At 42.0% G+C, this 14,714-nt stretch overlaps 1 protein-coding gene across 1 annotated transcript; it reads left to right on the top strand.

The window, feature by feature from the left end:
• Positions 1 to 8,359: 8,359 nt before the first annotated feature.
• On the top strand, positions 8,360 to 13,526 carry PROKR1 (prokineticin receptor 1; the record flags this gene model as incomplete). Its single annotated transcript, XM_081997230.1, has 2 exons — positions 8,360 to 8,856; positions 12,830 to 13,526. The coding sequence occupies 2 exons, from the start codon at positions 8,360 to 8,362 to the stop codon at positions 13,524 to 13,526; spliced, it is 1,194 nt and encodes a 397-aa protein (XP_081853356.1).
• Between the last annotated feature and the right edge of the window lie 1,188 nt (positions 13,527 to 14,714).

Below are 14,714 nucleotides of genomic sequence, written 5' to 3'. Positions count from 1 at the left end.
GTGCCCCTGAGCTGTACCTCTCAGACAAACTAGCATCTGTCTCCTTTTGATCCTAACCCCAATCATCTGTATTCCCACAGAGGCATGGACAGGCATCATCATCCATGCTCCACCACATTACCAGCAGCGCACACACGTTCTGGTATGGATTTGCTCCACCTAGTTTGGGGACCATGGACATACCTTTGCATCTCCTGTTAGAGCAGTCACTTCTACAGTGCTACTCTCAGACTTCAAAAATACTATGAGAAGGCAGCTGATCTGGCCCTGCAGTTTTGACACCACGTCGGAAGAACTACAAAACCTTTTTTCAAGTCAGAAATAAGGTGTGATAGCAGCTTTTCATGACTCATCCTGACACCAAGATTGTGGTTTCATGCTCTGAGTAGCTTCAAATGAAACTACCACTAGGCATTATTCTGTTGGGTTAGAATTAATTTAAAGTGTGTGCAGAAGTAACCAGCAACATATATAATATCTGCAATAAGGCTTTCACAGTATATTAATCCCTTCCTCAGATTGATACTGAACTCTGTCAGCCCTTTAAATCTCAAATAACTTGTGAGAAAAAAGAACTATTAACTTTTAATGAAGCACCAAAAAATGTCTCAGGCAGTACCATGAGGCATGATCTCAGAATACTTCATGTCTTGCTATAGGGAGAAGCTGGGGACCTGGAGTAGATAGGACCCCTCTCTGTATGTGCCTAAGCAAGACAGATCGCCGCGATTCACACTGCTTGACTTAAAAGTGCTTCGTAGTGCCATGCTCTGGTCTGTACGTTTATGCGAAGATGGTAGAAATAAGGAAAAGGAGGGTGTCTTTTAGGTAAAAGTGGGATTATGGGAAGAGCAGAGGGAAATTCTTGGAACCATTCTGTCTGCCATGGAAACACAGAGTGAAATGACAAATTGCCAATGGCAAGTGGCAATGGCAAAACTGCCACAATATTCAAAAGGGGAGACATGAAGGAGCAGGATTCTGTCTGTGGCAAATGAACAGAAAATAATGTTCACTGAATAAAAAGAGCAGAAAAAAAGAAGATGCTGAAGCGATGATAACACAAGTCAAAGGGCTTTGTCAACAGAGAATAGTAATGGCAAAGGAAAGTGCTGACAATTTAGCTTAAATTTGAGACCGTAGCTGTAATGGATAATGGTTACATTTTTTAAGAAATGCAGCATCCAACTTCTCCTACTTAGACCTCCAAAGAAGTCGGCAGGTTTTTAGAAGGATATATCTCCTACTGAGACACTTCAATTAAAAAGCTGCTTCATTTCCAAAAGCATTCTGCAGCTCATAGCACCCACTAAAGAGAAAATGCACTAAGTGTATCTTTGAGTAAGATCCAAAATAGACTGTCTCTGACAATCCAAAGGAGTGACAAGCCTGAATGGTTTAGATACAGGAAATAAAAAGCTCCTTTTAAGATGTTTTTAAATTCAAAGGCTTTGAATATGGAGTATGAGTAAACCAGTTCTGAAGGAAGAGGCCAAATGCGGACTTCAGATCTGGATCAGAGATACTAAAATGAGGAATTTAAAGCAGGACCATTAATGTTCTATCTGGTGCAGCTAAGAAACATTTAATAGTCTCATATAGAAGGCATTACAAAAATCAGACTGCAAAATTTCTTCACCAAAAGGCCAGGAAAGCATTTGTCATAAATTATTTGGGTATATGTAACACAGCCCAGGAACCGCAGTATAGATTAGATGATAATGCTGGGATTTCTTTCCACAATGTTGTTCTATACGAGCTATATGTTGTTTCACCTTCTCTTAGAACAATGTGCATAAATAAAGAAAAACTGTCTGCCTTCTGCAATTGTAAACCTTGCCTAGTAAGTATTCTCTTGTACTATGGGCACAAAGGCAGAAGCAGAGGAAAAATTACAATTTCCAGGTAAAACCTCCAGGTTTTGAGTTTGAAAAGGCATTCGTAGAAATTCCAAGTAATTGCAGTAACATTCGTTAGAGGACGGGATCAAAACAGAACACTTCAACTGGCTAAACTGATCTTTATCTCCAATTGGCAAAAAGTTTCCAAGCATTGATCTTTGCTATTCCAGCTATTTGGCATAGAACAGACAGAACCTACAGTGATGTGGCTTTTCAGGAATCTCTGGAAATGGGTTTGACAGTCAGAGTCTAGAATTAAGCAATCCCTAAGAGTTGACCTGGGACTACTGTGACAAGGAAGAGTCTTAGCAGAGAATGAAGCTGGTAAGTGAGTGGGGCAAAGGAAGCTGTCCCAGCGAACTTCTGCCTTGCTGCCAGAGCAAGGGCTACATGCTGCCACTGCCCACAGCTGGTGCATCAGTATCCACCAAGCTATGAGTGTACCCAGGCAGGATTTGGGGAGAAAAGCATTTAACATTTGCCTTTCAGAGGCCTTCTGCTCAAGAGAAGGGTTTGTGGTAACAGGCACTTGCTCTAAGGAAGGCAGACTTTAAAAAAAAACCCACAAAGCCTAACAAACACATCCAAAAGAAAAGGGAAAAAAAGTAGTATTTAATAATTAAACAAAATGTTTTCTGTTTAAAGACTGAATTTTTTTTTTTTTTTTGGTGGTCATTCATCTCATACAATTGTGGCATCAAAACTTGTATACAGTTGTATACAAGTATATATACTGTATAACAGTCTTATACTTCTATAACAGTGTGTATATATATATTTATATTTATATACATACACCTTATACTTGTATAACTGTCCCTGGGCTGGTCCCCGATTCCTGCATGGCCCCAAATACTGTCACTTTTGCTGTAGGTAAGATGGGCTTCTCCAGTAAGGGATGGTAGGCGCCAGCTGGGAATATAAACTTCTTATAGCTATTTCCACATATTTCATAGACTGTTGTTGAGGGCAGGGGGTGTGCTTCTCACAGATGATTGCCATGCTAAGCTGAGCTGAGCAAAGTAAACACTATTTTCTTACACAATCACAAATGATGAACACAGTTGAAGAAAACAGGAAATACACAATGGAAGAGAATTAAGAAGTTTTAAAAAAAGCGACAAGTAAAAAGAAAGGAGCTTCTACTTGGAAGAAAAGTTGCCGATTGTCCCTGGGTCACCTTGCACATTAAGCAAGCTCTGTGCAGCTCTGCTAAACCTTGTGTCATTCAGCTGTGAGATCTGCCTGAATGCCACTGTCCACAGGAACCTGTGCAGCTCTGAAAGGAAAAGACCTTTCAGATGAAAGCACCATGTCTGTTGTTTCAACAGTGCTGGCAGCTGCCTTTGTGCCATGTAACTATGGTTGTTGACAGCCTGTTCTGCTGCTTCGTTAGATGCTTTGCCCCTATTCCCACGCTGAGAAGTAACATGACGACATATCCCATTCATAAAGTCAAACATCTCTCTGCGCTCTCCTTCCCAGGACTTTTCCATGGCCCAAGTCACCATTGGGACAGCTGAGTATGCTGGGATTACTCCCGTGTGCACATTTTTGCCAACCTCCATCCGAAGGTCACTTTCCTCTAGTGTGAACAGGCATGTTTTCACATATTAGAAAAGCATACCTCACTCTTTATGTAAGCAAGTCTAGTGTCCTTGTGAACATAAATGTCAGTTACACATTCTTTGATTTAGTAAAGCCCCTGAGCTGAATATCTGGTTGGAATACTGAGCAGAAATACACATGGTTCTAACCCATGTGTACTGCTACCTTTTGTTTGTTTTTCCAGAAAATCACAGGATGTTTGATGCTATTGTCACATTTCACCAACTGATTTGTATTAGCAACCTTTGTAAAACTCCAGCTATACTTTATGCAACGCTTATGTAAGTCCCCTAGGATTAATTACCTTGCTCAGAGTCCAATTTATTTAGCAATTAGGAAAAATAAGACAGTAGCTGGTGAGTTTGCTGTTTTGAAATGAAAGGCCAGAGTCCTTAGGTCTGTTCCCAGGCTAAATGCTAGTTTTAGAAATTCATTATTTGGAAGACTCTAAACAAGAACTTTACATTGCAATCTTTTTTTGCATCATTTAGCCTCCAAATAACTTCCCTGTTCAAACCATGAGCATACTAATGAAAAGAACAAACCAACAAGAATGTAAATTGTTTACATGATAGCTTTCAGAATCAACATTTCTTTCTCAGCCTGAATTTGTCAAACTGGTAACACTGGTCTCAGGAAATGCACTGTGACACTCTAAAATGTTGCAACACCATTAGGGAAGTCACTGGAACCACCAAAAAAAGCTATCAAGGAGAAACCTTGTCTTAAGCAGAAATCCAACACCAGAATTATGTGCTCACTTAAAAATAATGGGATTTTGGCTCTGCAAGCCTCCCAGAGCCCTCTTCCCAGAAAGAGGAGATCTGTAGGCTGCAAAGGCCCTGGACTGGGCAGTGCTGGGACAACAGAAGTCCCAGCTGTGCAGAGACAGTGGGCTGCCTGTGCCATAGGGCAGCCTGACTGCCCCAGGGAACTGCTCTTTCAGCACATTAACACCAGAAGTCACAAGAAACTACGCTTTTTGAAGGCAGCCTTTGGGACTTCTTATACAGCATCTGCAGCTGGGAAATCCTCCTGCATATATCCCACAGCTTTAGAGTCCTTTCACTGTCACCGCAGCCCATTTTGCTCTAGACCCACCTTTTAACTTGAGCTCTGCCCAGTTGGCTGTAAGGGCAGCGCTCAGGACCAGTGATTTCACTGTCTATTCAACAACTTCTATTCAACAACTACAAGGCACTGCCTTGCACAGCACATGCAAATCACATCATTTCACAGTATCACTAGTATTTTCTGTGGAACAGCTTGACACATACAGCACAATGACTTGGAGCACAGTGGATGAACAGCTGCTGTACAGAAGATACATACCAAGCATGAACTGCAGATCTGGAGGGGCTGTAGTTATCAGGGCTCCAATGCCAACTTGTCTTGAGTCAATGGGGATAGACTGTTCTGCAGCAGCTGAGGTTTTGGCCTAAAGGAATATAAATCTCTGGAAGTGTTCAAAAAACGTGTGGATGTGACATGGTTTAGAGGACACAGTGGTGCTGGATTAATGGCTGGACTTGATGATCTTGAAGGTTCTTTCCAACCTTAGTGATTCTGTGAAATATTTGGATATCCTGTTGCTTGATTAACTCACTAGATAACTTAATGTGAGACACTGTTAAGACATTAAGAACAAAGTCTTAAAGAGATCATGCATGTTCCTACTGTAAAGCTTGCAAGAGCTCCCTTTAGTGTGCTAGCTTTTCTTAAGGAACACTTAAGGTTTATGTGACCCAATTTAGGGATCTTTTAGATGCAATTCTGATGTACACTGTAAGTTCACTTTGCTCCTCCCTATACTTACTATATTTACATTTTTTGTGACAGAATTCAACAATAGATTGCATCTGATTTCCTTTGTTCATTTGGCTGCACCCTTTCAGGATATTAAAAATCCCTTAATGGCTTTTCATGTATTACACTGACTGTTAAAAATAAAGCCAAGTGAAGTATTTTCTGTGAAATTCTTAATGCTGTCTGCTGGCTCCAGACAGTGGAAACTCTCCGGCCTTCCACAGATTTTCTGAAAGAAATGTCACATTAGTGGCTCTTTTACCCCAGACACATTTCACATTAATGTATTTCTTTCCTTATCTCCTTTTTCCAGAGGTAAGTGCCCACTAGCTCATGAAAACCAAGTCTTGCGAGTGTGCATTGTAGGCCACACATTTTAGGTTTTCTGCAAATCTTCTCCACTCTTCATGACCTTCTACAGCCTCCTATGGCCTCATCTGCTGGGGACTATGTAATGTGCCACAACTACACATCTTGGAAAATGTCAGCTAATGGGAATAAGACTGGAGGTGCAGAAGAGGACAGAGGATCTGCTTAGTGCTTCCTTTCTTTCTGGAGAATTGGGAAACAAGAGAACTACTCCCTGGGGTGCAAGTGCTTCAAAGCAATGAGGAGGCAGCATTAGCAAAGGATGCCAAGTCCTTAATGATTCACTGCCACTTTTCTACTCTGAGTAATTCCCTCAGAGGGCAAGGAAAGCTGTCAGGGGTCCTCTGATTTATGGCCCTTCAACGTTTGACTCTCTTTCTGCAGGAGCTGCCACAGCTGCAGTCCTAAAGACAACAGCCGGAGAGATCCACCTAGAAAGGTCCCTGGGAAAGTAGTTCACCCTCCTTCCTCCTCCTCCTCTCCACTGGGTGGTTTGTATCCTGCTTTTGTGTCACATCAGGTGTAGGTAGCTGCTGCCCAGCACAGACAAAACTCAAAGAGCAAGTGCAGACCGCAGTTTTACACCTTCCATGCTCAGACTTGGTAACAAAGCCACTCCGCCAATTTGATGCATTCAGGGGTTTTAAAGCATTTTTAAAAAAAAAAAAAAAAAAAGGGGGGCTGTGCTCTATTGTCCCTGTATTGCACTGCCTCTTTAAAATCAGAAATGCATGGACAGCTTCAAGGTGCCTCCCACTGAGAAAAGGCTTTAGATGCATGCACAGAGACAGCGGAGCCATCCTCCCCTGAGCAGCAGGGCAAACCTGCTCGGGAGAGAAATGATCATTCGGTGATGTCCTCTGGCTGCTTTCAGTGATCCTTTCTCTGCTCCAGCGACAGCAGCGTGTTTGCAGGGGAGAAACTTGGAGGCTATTCCCAGGGTGCTTGAGACCTCCAAGACGATGAGAGCAACTGCAGGTACAGTTAGCTGATAGTGTTATGTCAGTTTGTGGATGGTTGTGTTGTCAGGATTTATTTTAAAGCTCTCTGTCGGTATTTCGCAGGGAAACCTTTCTAAAACAGATACTGCTCCTTGCTCTGACCAACATACAGATTTTGCATGCAAGTATTTATTTTAGTACTTCTCTTAAATGAATGCTCACTTTTCCAGGCAGCTGTGGGGATGCCTTGTAAAGCAGTCAATTGTTTGAACTGTTATTTAGTTTCAGGCTTTGTCTTTCTGTTATTCTGTTGTTCTGCAACTCTCAGTTTGAAAAGCAGTGTGGAGACAGAAGTTCTACAAGAGAGTTTCTCTCAGAAATTTATTACATGTTGATACATCACGGGGTGAGGGTGGTTCCAGGGAAAGATAGGGGCAACAGCTCCATTATGCAGACTGTCCTTTGTAGCCATGATGGGCATTGTTCAACAGCATTTGACACTCTGAAGACTGACTGTCTCAAAGCAGAAAAAGTAGTAATGCCCCTGATTCTCTTCTGGGATGGGGTGGGACTGTCCTGACAGCTGGGCGTCTGGTGTGAGGATTCACAGATGTGGCGTAAGAAATGCAAGAAGACAGCCCTCTCAGCATTTTGATACAGAGTAGAGGCAAAATTAGGGTGTAGATTAGATTTTTTCCTCAGTGCGGAAAATAAATCAATTTTTAACATTTGGTACAACTGGCGGTATAAAGAGGGGAGCCTGCTCCTCCCAGTCTTCAAAAAAATCAAGGCACTTTTTCTTGCTTAAGGAAGATTTTCCCTTTTACCCCAAGGGCCTGTTTGCAGAAGCACTCTCTCTGTGAACGGCAGATTTGCCTTCACAGCAAAGCCCTACAAGCTGGCTCATGGGACAAAATCTTGTCTATGCAAATTGGCGGAGCTCCACCAGATTGAGAGAAGCAATAATGGATTATGCTGGCTGAAAATCTGGTCCCCCTAACTCCATTAATGACTGCCAAAACGGAAAGTGCTGGCTTCGCTATTTTCTTGGGTCTCGGTAACTCTTACTTAATTAAGAAATGTATTTAGAAGCCAGGACATCAGTTGTCCTTTCATTCTCACCTACCACATGGCTTTGATTGAGATATCTAGCATAAAGGAAAAACTCTGTCCAAAAGGCACTTCAAACACTATTCAGCAAATTGAGGTGTCACCTCATTTTAGTTTTTTTACCTTGCACAGGGGATGACAACTCTGTGGGCTTGAAGGATGGCGGAGGTTTAAACTGGATTTTACATTTCTATATTGTCATTTCACTGCATGCTGAAAACAAAATTTCATCATTGGTAAATAAAACTTCTGGGTGTAACAACCAGTGTATTATGCAACTCAAGGGATTTTATAACAGAAGCATCCTTTCACAGGGTATTTCTTCTTACTGTGCACAGCCAGCAATATTGCTGTGGGGCAATAAGGTGGCTATTGCTTTCCCTCAAGCACAGTATTTTTGCTGTAATTTCCTCTCAGGAAATGTTTTCCTCTTTTTGTTCCCACAGAAGCAGATAAGTGAGGCTGTTGCTTTATAATCTCATGGGGACAAAGACAAGGTGACTCACTGCTCAGAAGGAAACTTTGGATGAGGTCTCTCGCCCGCTACCATCATGACCTGCCACCCTGGGTAATTCTAACACGAAACCAAGGGCCAGCCAAGCCACGTGTCGAAAGAAGACAGACATGGCCATGGAGCAAGCTGAACATAACCCAAATGCTACCGTCAACCTCAACTTTGCTGCAATCTACAATCTCCACGATGGGGATTTAACCTCCTTGCGAAACTTCTCCTTCCCTTTCAATTTCAGTTACAGCGATTACGACCTGCCACTGGACAGTGAGGACGACATGACCAAAACCCGCACCTTCTTTGCAGCCAAGATTGTGATTGGGGTTGCTCTGGTTGGCATCATGCTGGTCTGTGGCATTGGCAACTTCGTCTTCATTGCTGCTCTTGCTCGTTACAAGAAGCTGCGAAACCTCACCAACCTGCTGATTGCCAACCTGGCTATCTCAGACTTCATTGTGGCCATCGTGTGCTGCCCCTTCGAGATGGACTACTATGTGGTGCGGCAGCTGTCCTGGGAGCATGGCCACGTCCTCTGTGCCTCAGTCAACTACCTACGGACTGTCTCCCTCTATGTTTCTACCAATGCTCTCCTGGCTATAGCTGTTGACAGGTAAGCGGGGTGCTATCACTGTGCAAGGAGATGGACATTGCTTCTGGGGCTGGCTGTCCAGATTTCTAGGTTTTTAACATGCTCAGCTGTTCTGTAGAATCTGATGTCAAGGTAGATACTACACAGACCTGGGTATCTTGTTTCCTAAGTATCTAACCGTGTGAGGTCATGACATTACCCCGGAGAAAACTCAGTGGAAATGTCTTGACTGAACTTTTCAGGTGAAAAGAATTGATTTCTTAACATGATTTCTTTTTTTCATAAAAATACGCCTTATTCAAGTGTAGGGGAGGATTTATGAAATAAGGGAAAGAGGAGAAAGAGAAAGACAAATCAGAAAGATCCACAGATGAGAGTGTTCATCAGCACTATATAATCCTGATCCAAACCATGCATCTCTAAGGAACCTTCACTACTGGCCTACACAGCTTTCCCGAGTCTAACCTTTGCTATAAACAGTGAACTAAATACTCTTCAGCAAGAGGAACAGTTGACTGGTGACAGAGAATTTGACAGGTGAGTTTCCAACAGGGTTATTGCCTTACAGGATATTTCTTTCTCCCTCTAAGGTATTTTTCCCAGCTTTTGTTCTGGTGTAAAAGATAAGACTTCTACCTGGCCTGCAAAATAGAGTTCTTCTTATTCTCTGTTGTGCTCTACTGAGAGAATCCAACAATCATTAAATTAACCATTTGATAGTACTGAGGTCTTAGCTGGATGCTCCAACCCAGAAGTGCATGCTCGGTGAGTGTGGCCAGCACTCTCCTCTCCTATTCTCCTCTCTCTTTACACACCTCTCTGAGGATGGCACAGTAACAAGCCAGGGAACACCGACAGGTCATTTATGGCACTGTGCAGAAAATGATAAAATGCTATACCAATCCAGTTTAGCAGAGATTTTCCTACAGCCTTTATAACGAGGTAAGCAGAACATACTGATATCCACCTGCTACAGTACCTGCTTTATGCTGCAGTCCTGAGATATTCCTATGCCTACCTCTCACTCCAGGAATTCTAACAAAATAATTTAATTTTATTCTTTCTTATGACTCCTGTTCTCTTAGCCTTGTGCACCGCAGAATCTTGACGGGCCCAGACGCTGAGGATCAGCTTCAAGCTGACATAAGTCTGACACGACTGACTCACAGACAGCGAGAGACCCGGAGCGTAAACCCTCTACAGAAAGGCCACCAAAACAAGTCATCTTTCATGTACAAACACAATATACAACTCTGTATACCCTCTGCATATACACACTGTATGATTCCCACCCCTCCCTTCCCTTTTTCAAATTTCTCTCATTTGCCATTTTACACTCTAGTCTAATGTTGCATAGTTTTTGGCACCTGGTCCAAACGACAGCGCAGGAGCAGTTAACCCTGCTGATGGTTGTATAGATGTATCTTGTGCGTGGCTGATTCAGCTGTTCCTGACGTCAACAGAAGTATGTGGAAAGACTCTGAGGAAGTTTAGAGACGTTTTGCCTGGTGTGGGGTAAAGGACAATCAGCTCCTATGAAACAAATCCTTAATAAGTGTCTAACAAAATAACCTTTCAACAGCAGCTGAGGACTCAGGGTTAAGCTTCTAAATACTATCATGTATGCATTACCATTTTCTGTTACTTATCTTTTTCAACTTCTAAAAAATTTCTTGGAAAGCTCTGCTAGTGCATCCCAGGTTGATGAAGTAACATGGGTCATTGAGACCTTATGCCTGCGAAGAAATCAGATTTCTAGCATATCTCCCCAGGCATCTTTAAAAACAACCCTGGAAATGATTAATCATTGAAGTTTGTTGTAAGAACACACTGTTTTTGGTTTCACTGCCTTTTTTTTTTTGTGAGCTTTTGACTTGGTAGACAGAGAGAAAGCTCATTGATTTAACAATCAACCATTCCATGTTGGTTATGCCATGTGGGTCACTCACTTCGGGCTCTAAAAAAAATGGGCTCCTAACAAAAGTCTTTCCATGTTTAAATCATTTAAAAGGACTCACCTGTGTAGAGAGGGGAAGCCTGTCCCACAGGATTTCCTTCCAGCAGGGCTCTCTTCCATCTTCCTTGATTTCTATTCACATGAAACATAGCAATTTCACATATTTAAGGCCACATCTACACTAGAAAATAATGCAATGTGAAAGGAGAGGATCTGAAGAGCAAGAGTTTTTGCTAAGTGTCCAAGGTTCATGCTGTAAATATTTGGGGGGGGGGGGGTAGCTTTAGCTGGGTCCCCTGGACTGAACACCCACGGGCACTTGGTGCATTTTACATACGCTTCTGGAGCACATCTTCCAGGGCAGTTTAATCTGAACTCAGTGCTCCAGGATGGCTCTGCAGTAACAGCCAAAGTGTGGTAAGCAATGACAATCAGGAAAATCCACCGCAAAAGCTCCCTCCTGACTCTCTTGTAGAGATTTACCCCATCCAGACAAAAGTTCTGCTGAGTGGATATGCATACTTACGAATACATACACATATGTTATCCCACAACCTTGTTTCCACAGGACCTGATCTAAAAATATTCATTTATCAGCTCCACAATGAGGCTGAGTAATTCTGCTGTCCCTTGACATCTAGCCTGCACTATTAAGAGCGATGAACAATTTATTTGCTTCCAGGATCTGGCAGATGAAAAGCACCACTGACTTTCCATTTTATTTTAGAATGAATGCCTCTTGTGGATGCTATCTATATATAAAATATATACAGATAAAAAAGCCTCTGAATTAATGAGAAATTCCACTGTTTGAAACAATTCTTTGTGTTAAATACAATTGTACTGGGACCTCTGGAGTGCCTCTGATAAAAATCTCCTTTTAACAGAAATATCCTAATCTTTCTGGGACAGTGTACTCAAGTATAAGCTCTTCTTACATCTACAGCTTCTTAAAAAATCTCACACCCCCCAAACTCCAAACAGAAAATCCGAGAGTGAATGCCGTTTAGTCCTAGCCCCTTTTCCACTGAACCAAGGGCAACTGATGGATCTTGCAAGTAATGTACTTCCATTTCTTCACACTTCTTTGTGAAACACTGCAGTGCACCTTGCAGCTTTACACTCATAAGGAGTGCAAATACCTAACTCAAGTTTTATGGTTTGGCATATTACTTAACATAGCGTATTTAAGACTAATTAGCAATTGCCACCTCCAGCAGATGAAACAAAAATTTGCATGGGCAGAAAATGGATACACAGTCCTTTGCTGATGGCTTGAAAACATGCTCACCTGTAACCATTCATCAGCTTCAGCTCTTTGCATACCAAGAAAATAATAGAAACACTGTTAGGTATGTTTGACCTCCTAGTAAAAAAAGCATATTTAAATACAACTCTGCCTAGGGAAAACATTTTCCTGCTTCTCCATGTTTGCCTTTTTACCTGCACCTGAGTAGATGTGTATTACTGCGTATTTCAAACTCTCGCTTGAGTATGTGCCATCCAGCAAAGAATTTCCAGATGCTGTATCGTGGCATGTCCTAGATATGACATCATCTGCATATTGTGCTAGGTCCCGCAAAGATATTTGTCAGTGATAGGAATATTCTCTCTTCCTCCTCTTCCCCATCTTTTGGTAACTCCCAGACACATGATCCATGTTAAAAAGGAAAAGTCTGTGATACAAAATTGCAACTTTTTCAGTTTGGTCTTGTTAACAGGTGACGGTTTAAGACTGAGGTCTTAAAACCATCCTCAGACACTCTAATGTACGCTCAGATTTTCAGATTGCCAAGTACCCACTGTCCTAACAAATCCTTCAGTCAATCCAGAGTTTCTGCCTAGATTCAGGAACTTGGCTCTAGGCTGCTACTTCGGAAAATGTTCTTAACTCTCCGCACAGACAAAATTTGTCAGGCTTTCTCCTTAAGAATGACAGCAATTTCCTTCTGCCTAATTCTGTCCACTGTATTTTGAAGCGTGTTCTGACTAACAGTGCTTTTCAGACTTCACTTTGAATGTATTTGTGTGTTTCAGGTATCTTGCCATTGTTCACCCACTGAAACCACGCATGAATTATCAAACAGCAACCTTCCTAATTGCCTTGGTCTGGATCGTCTCCATACTTGTAGCTATCCCATCTGCATACTTTGCTACTGAAACAGTGTTATTTATAGTGAAAAACCAGGAGAAAATTTTCTGTGGTCAAATTTGGCCAGTTGATCAGCAGATGTACTACAAATCATACTTCCTCTTCATCTTTGGCATTGAATTTGTTGCACCTGTGATTACGATGACCTTGTGTTATGCCAGGATTTCTCGTGAGCTTTGGTTTAAAACCGTACCAGGATTTCAAACAGAACAGATCAGAAAGAGGCTTCGATGCAGAAGAAAAACTGTTATGGTACTGATGTGCATCCTGACTGCCTATGTTCTCTGCTGGGCACCTTTCTATGGCTTCACAATTGTCCGTGACTTTTTCCCCACCATCTTTGTGAAAGAGAAGCATTATCTTACTGCTTTTTACATAGTTGAATGCATTGCAATGAGTAACAGCATGATAAACACCATGTGTTTTGTAACTGTAAAAAATAACACCATGAAGTACTTCAAGAAGATCATGTTGCTCAGATGGAGATCAACATACAATGGAAGCAAATCTAGCACCGATTTAGACCTCAGAACAAGTGCAATGCCAGTCACAGAGGAGGTAGACTGTATAAAACTGAAATAATCGTTCTGCAATTCTCATCTCACATATTTTTGAGAGGGGGTGAAGAGGAAATAATGCCTCCTCAGAAGCTTCTCCCTTGTCTGGAGAAATACCCACCATTGGTGAGAGCCCTTGAAAAGCAGCCTACTATGCATTTCCACTAGAACTCTTTTCACTGGACTGCCGTATAATGCCATAACTCAGACTGATGTTGTCCTTCAGTTCACTCATCTGTAAATTTGGGATGTAGACACTAATTTTAATGTTGTTTAAAATTTAAGGTGAACAAAAAAGTCTATGAATGCATTAAAGCATATTACAACAATGGAAGAATTGACTGCTGATCCTAGCAATGACGTCTCTTGTTTCTTCTTAGAGAAATCTCTTAACCTCTTTGAGCTTATCATTCATACCTTTAAGCTATTTGGTGTCCTTTTCCTTCTGCTCACAAGAGGAAGGATGGCAAAAAAGCCCATTTTGTTTCACGTCACTCTTTATCCTCTCAGTTTACCCCACATGACGAAGCTCCTTGAAGTCTATAGACCACCAGCTTTCTATTGTCCAATGTGCAGCGTGCTCTTAATGAAAGGCACGTTCTCTACAAAGCTAAATACTGCTTCACATTCTAGTGAAAAACTCAAGTCTCTTCATGTGACACCTTGTTAAGAATACTGTATCAACATTCCACTCTGTAGTTTTATGTAGAGTGTTACGCTGTTTATTATCTATTTGGAAATGGCACAGCTACATATTGAAGGGACCTGTTCCCTTCTCTCACCTCCAGCCACCCTATGGCCAGTGTTTTCTGCTTTGAGTCATTGAGCTCTTCACAGAATCAATCACAAAATTGTAGAAGTGGGGAACAACATCTCCAGATTGCCTACTCCACCCCTCTGCTCAAGCAGGGTCAGCTACAACAGGTTGCCTAGGATTGTGTCCAGTTGGGCTTTTACTCCAGGGATGGAGACTCCACAGCCCTCGCAGTAAAGTGTTTTCTTATGTTCAGATGTAATTTCATGTGTTTCAACTTGTTTTTCAGTGGGACCCATGTAAAAGTTTAGCATGTTAGTGGGAAAAAATCCACCCTGCTGAACAAGGCCTAGACATCTTACCAAGTCTCTGCACACCTTCAAAATAAAGTACAAGTAGGGCCAAAGTAGCATAGAGCTCTTGAGACAATCTGTCTTTCTGCAAGCAATGGAGTCAGAC

Source organism: Phaethon aethereus (genome assembly GCF_964289735.1).
Source record: "Phaethon aethereus genome assembly, chromosome: 3".
NCBI lineage: Eukaryota > Metazoa > Chordata > Aves > Phaethontiformes > Phaethontidae > Phaethon > Phaethon aethereus.
This window is presented reverse-complemented; position numbering and strand designations above follow the sequence as displayed.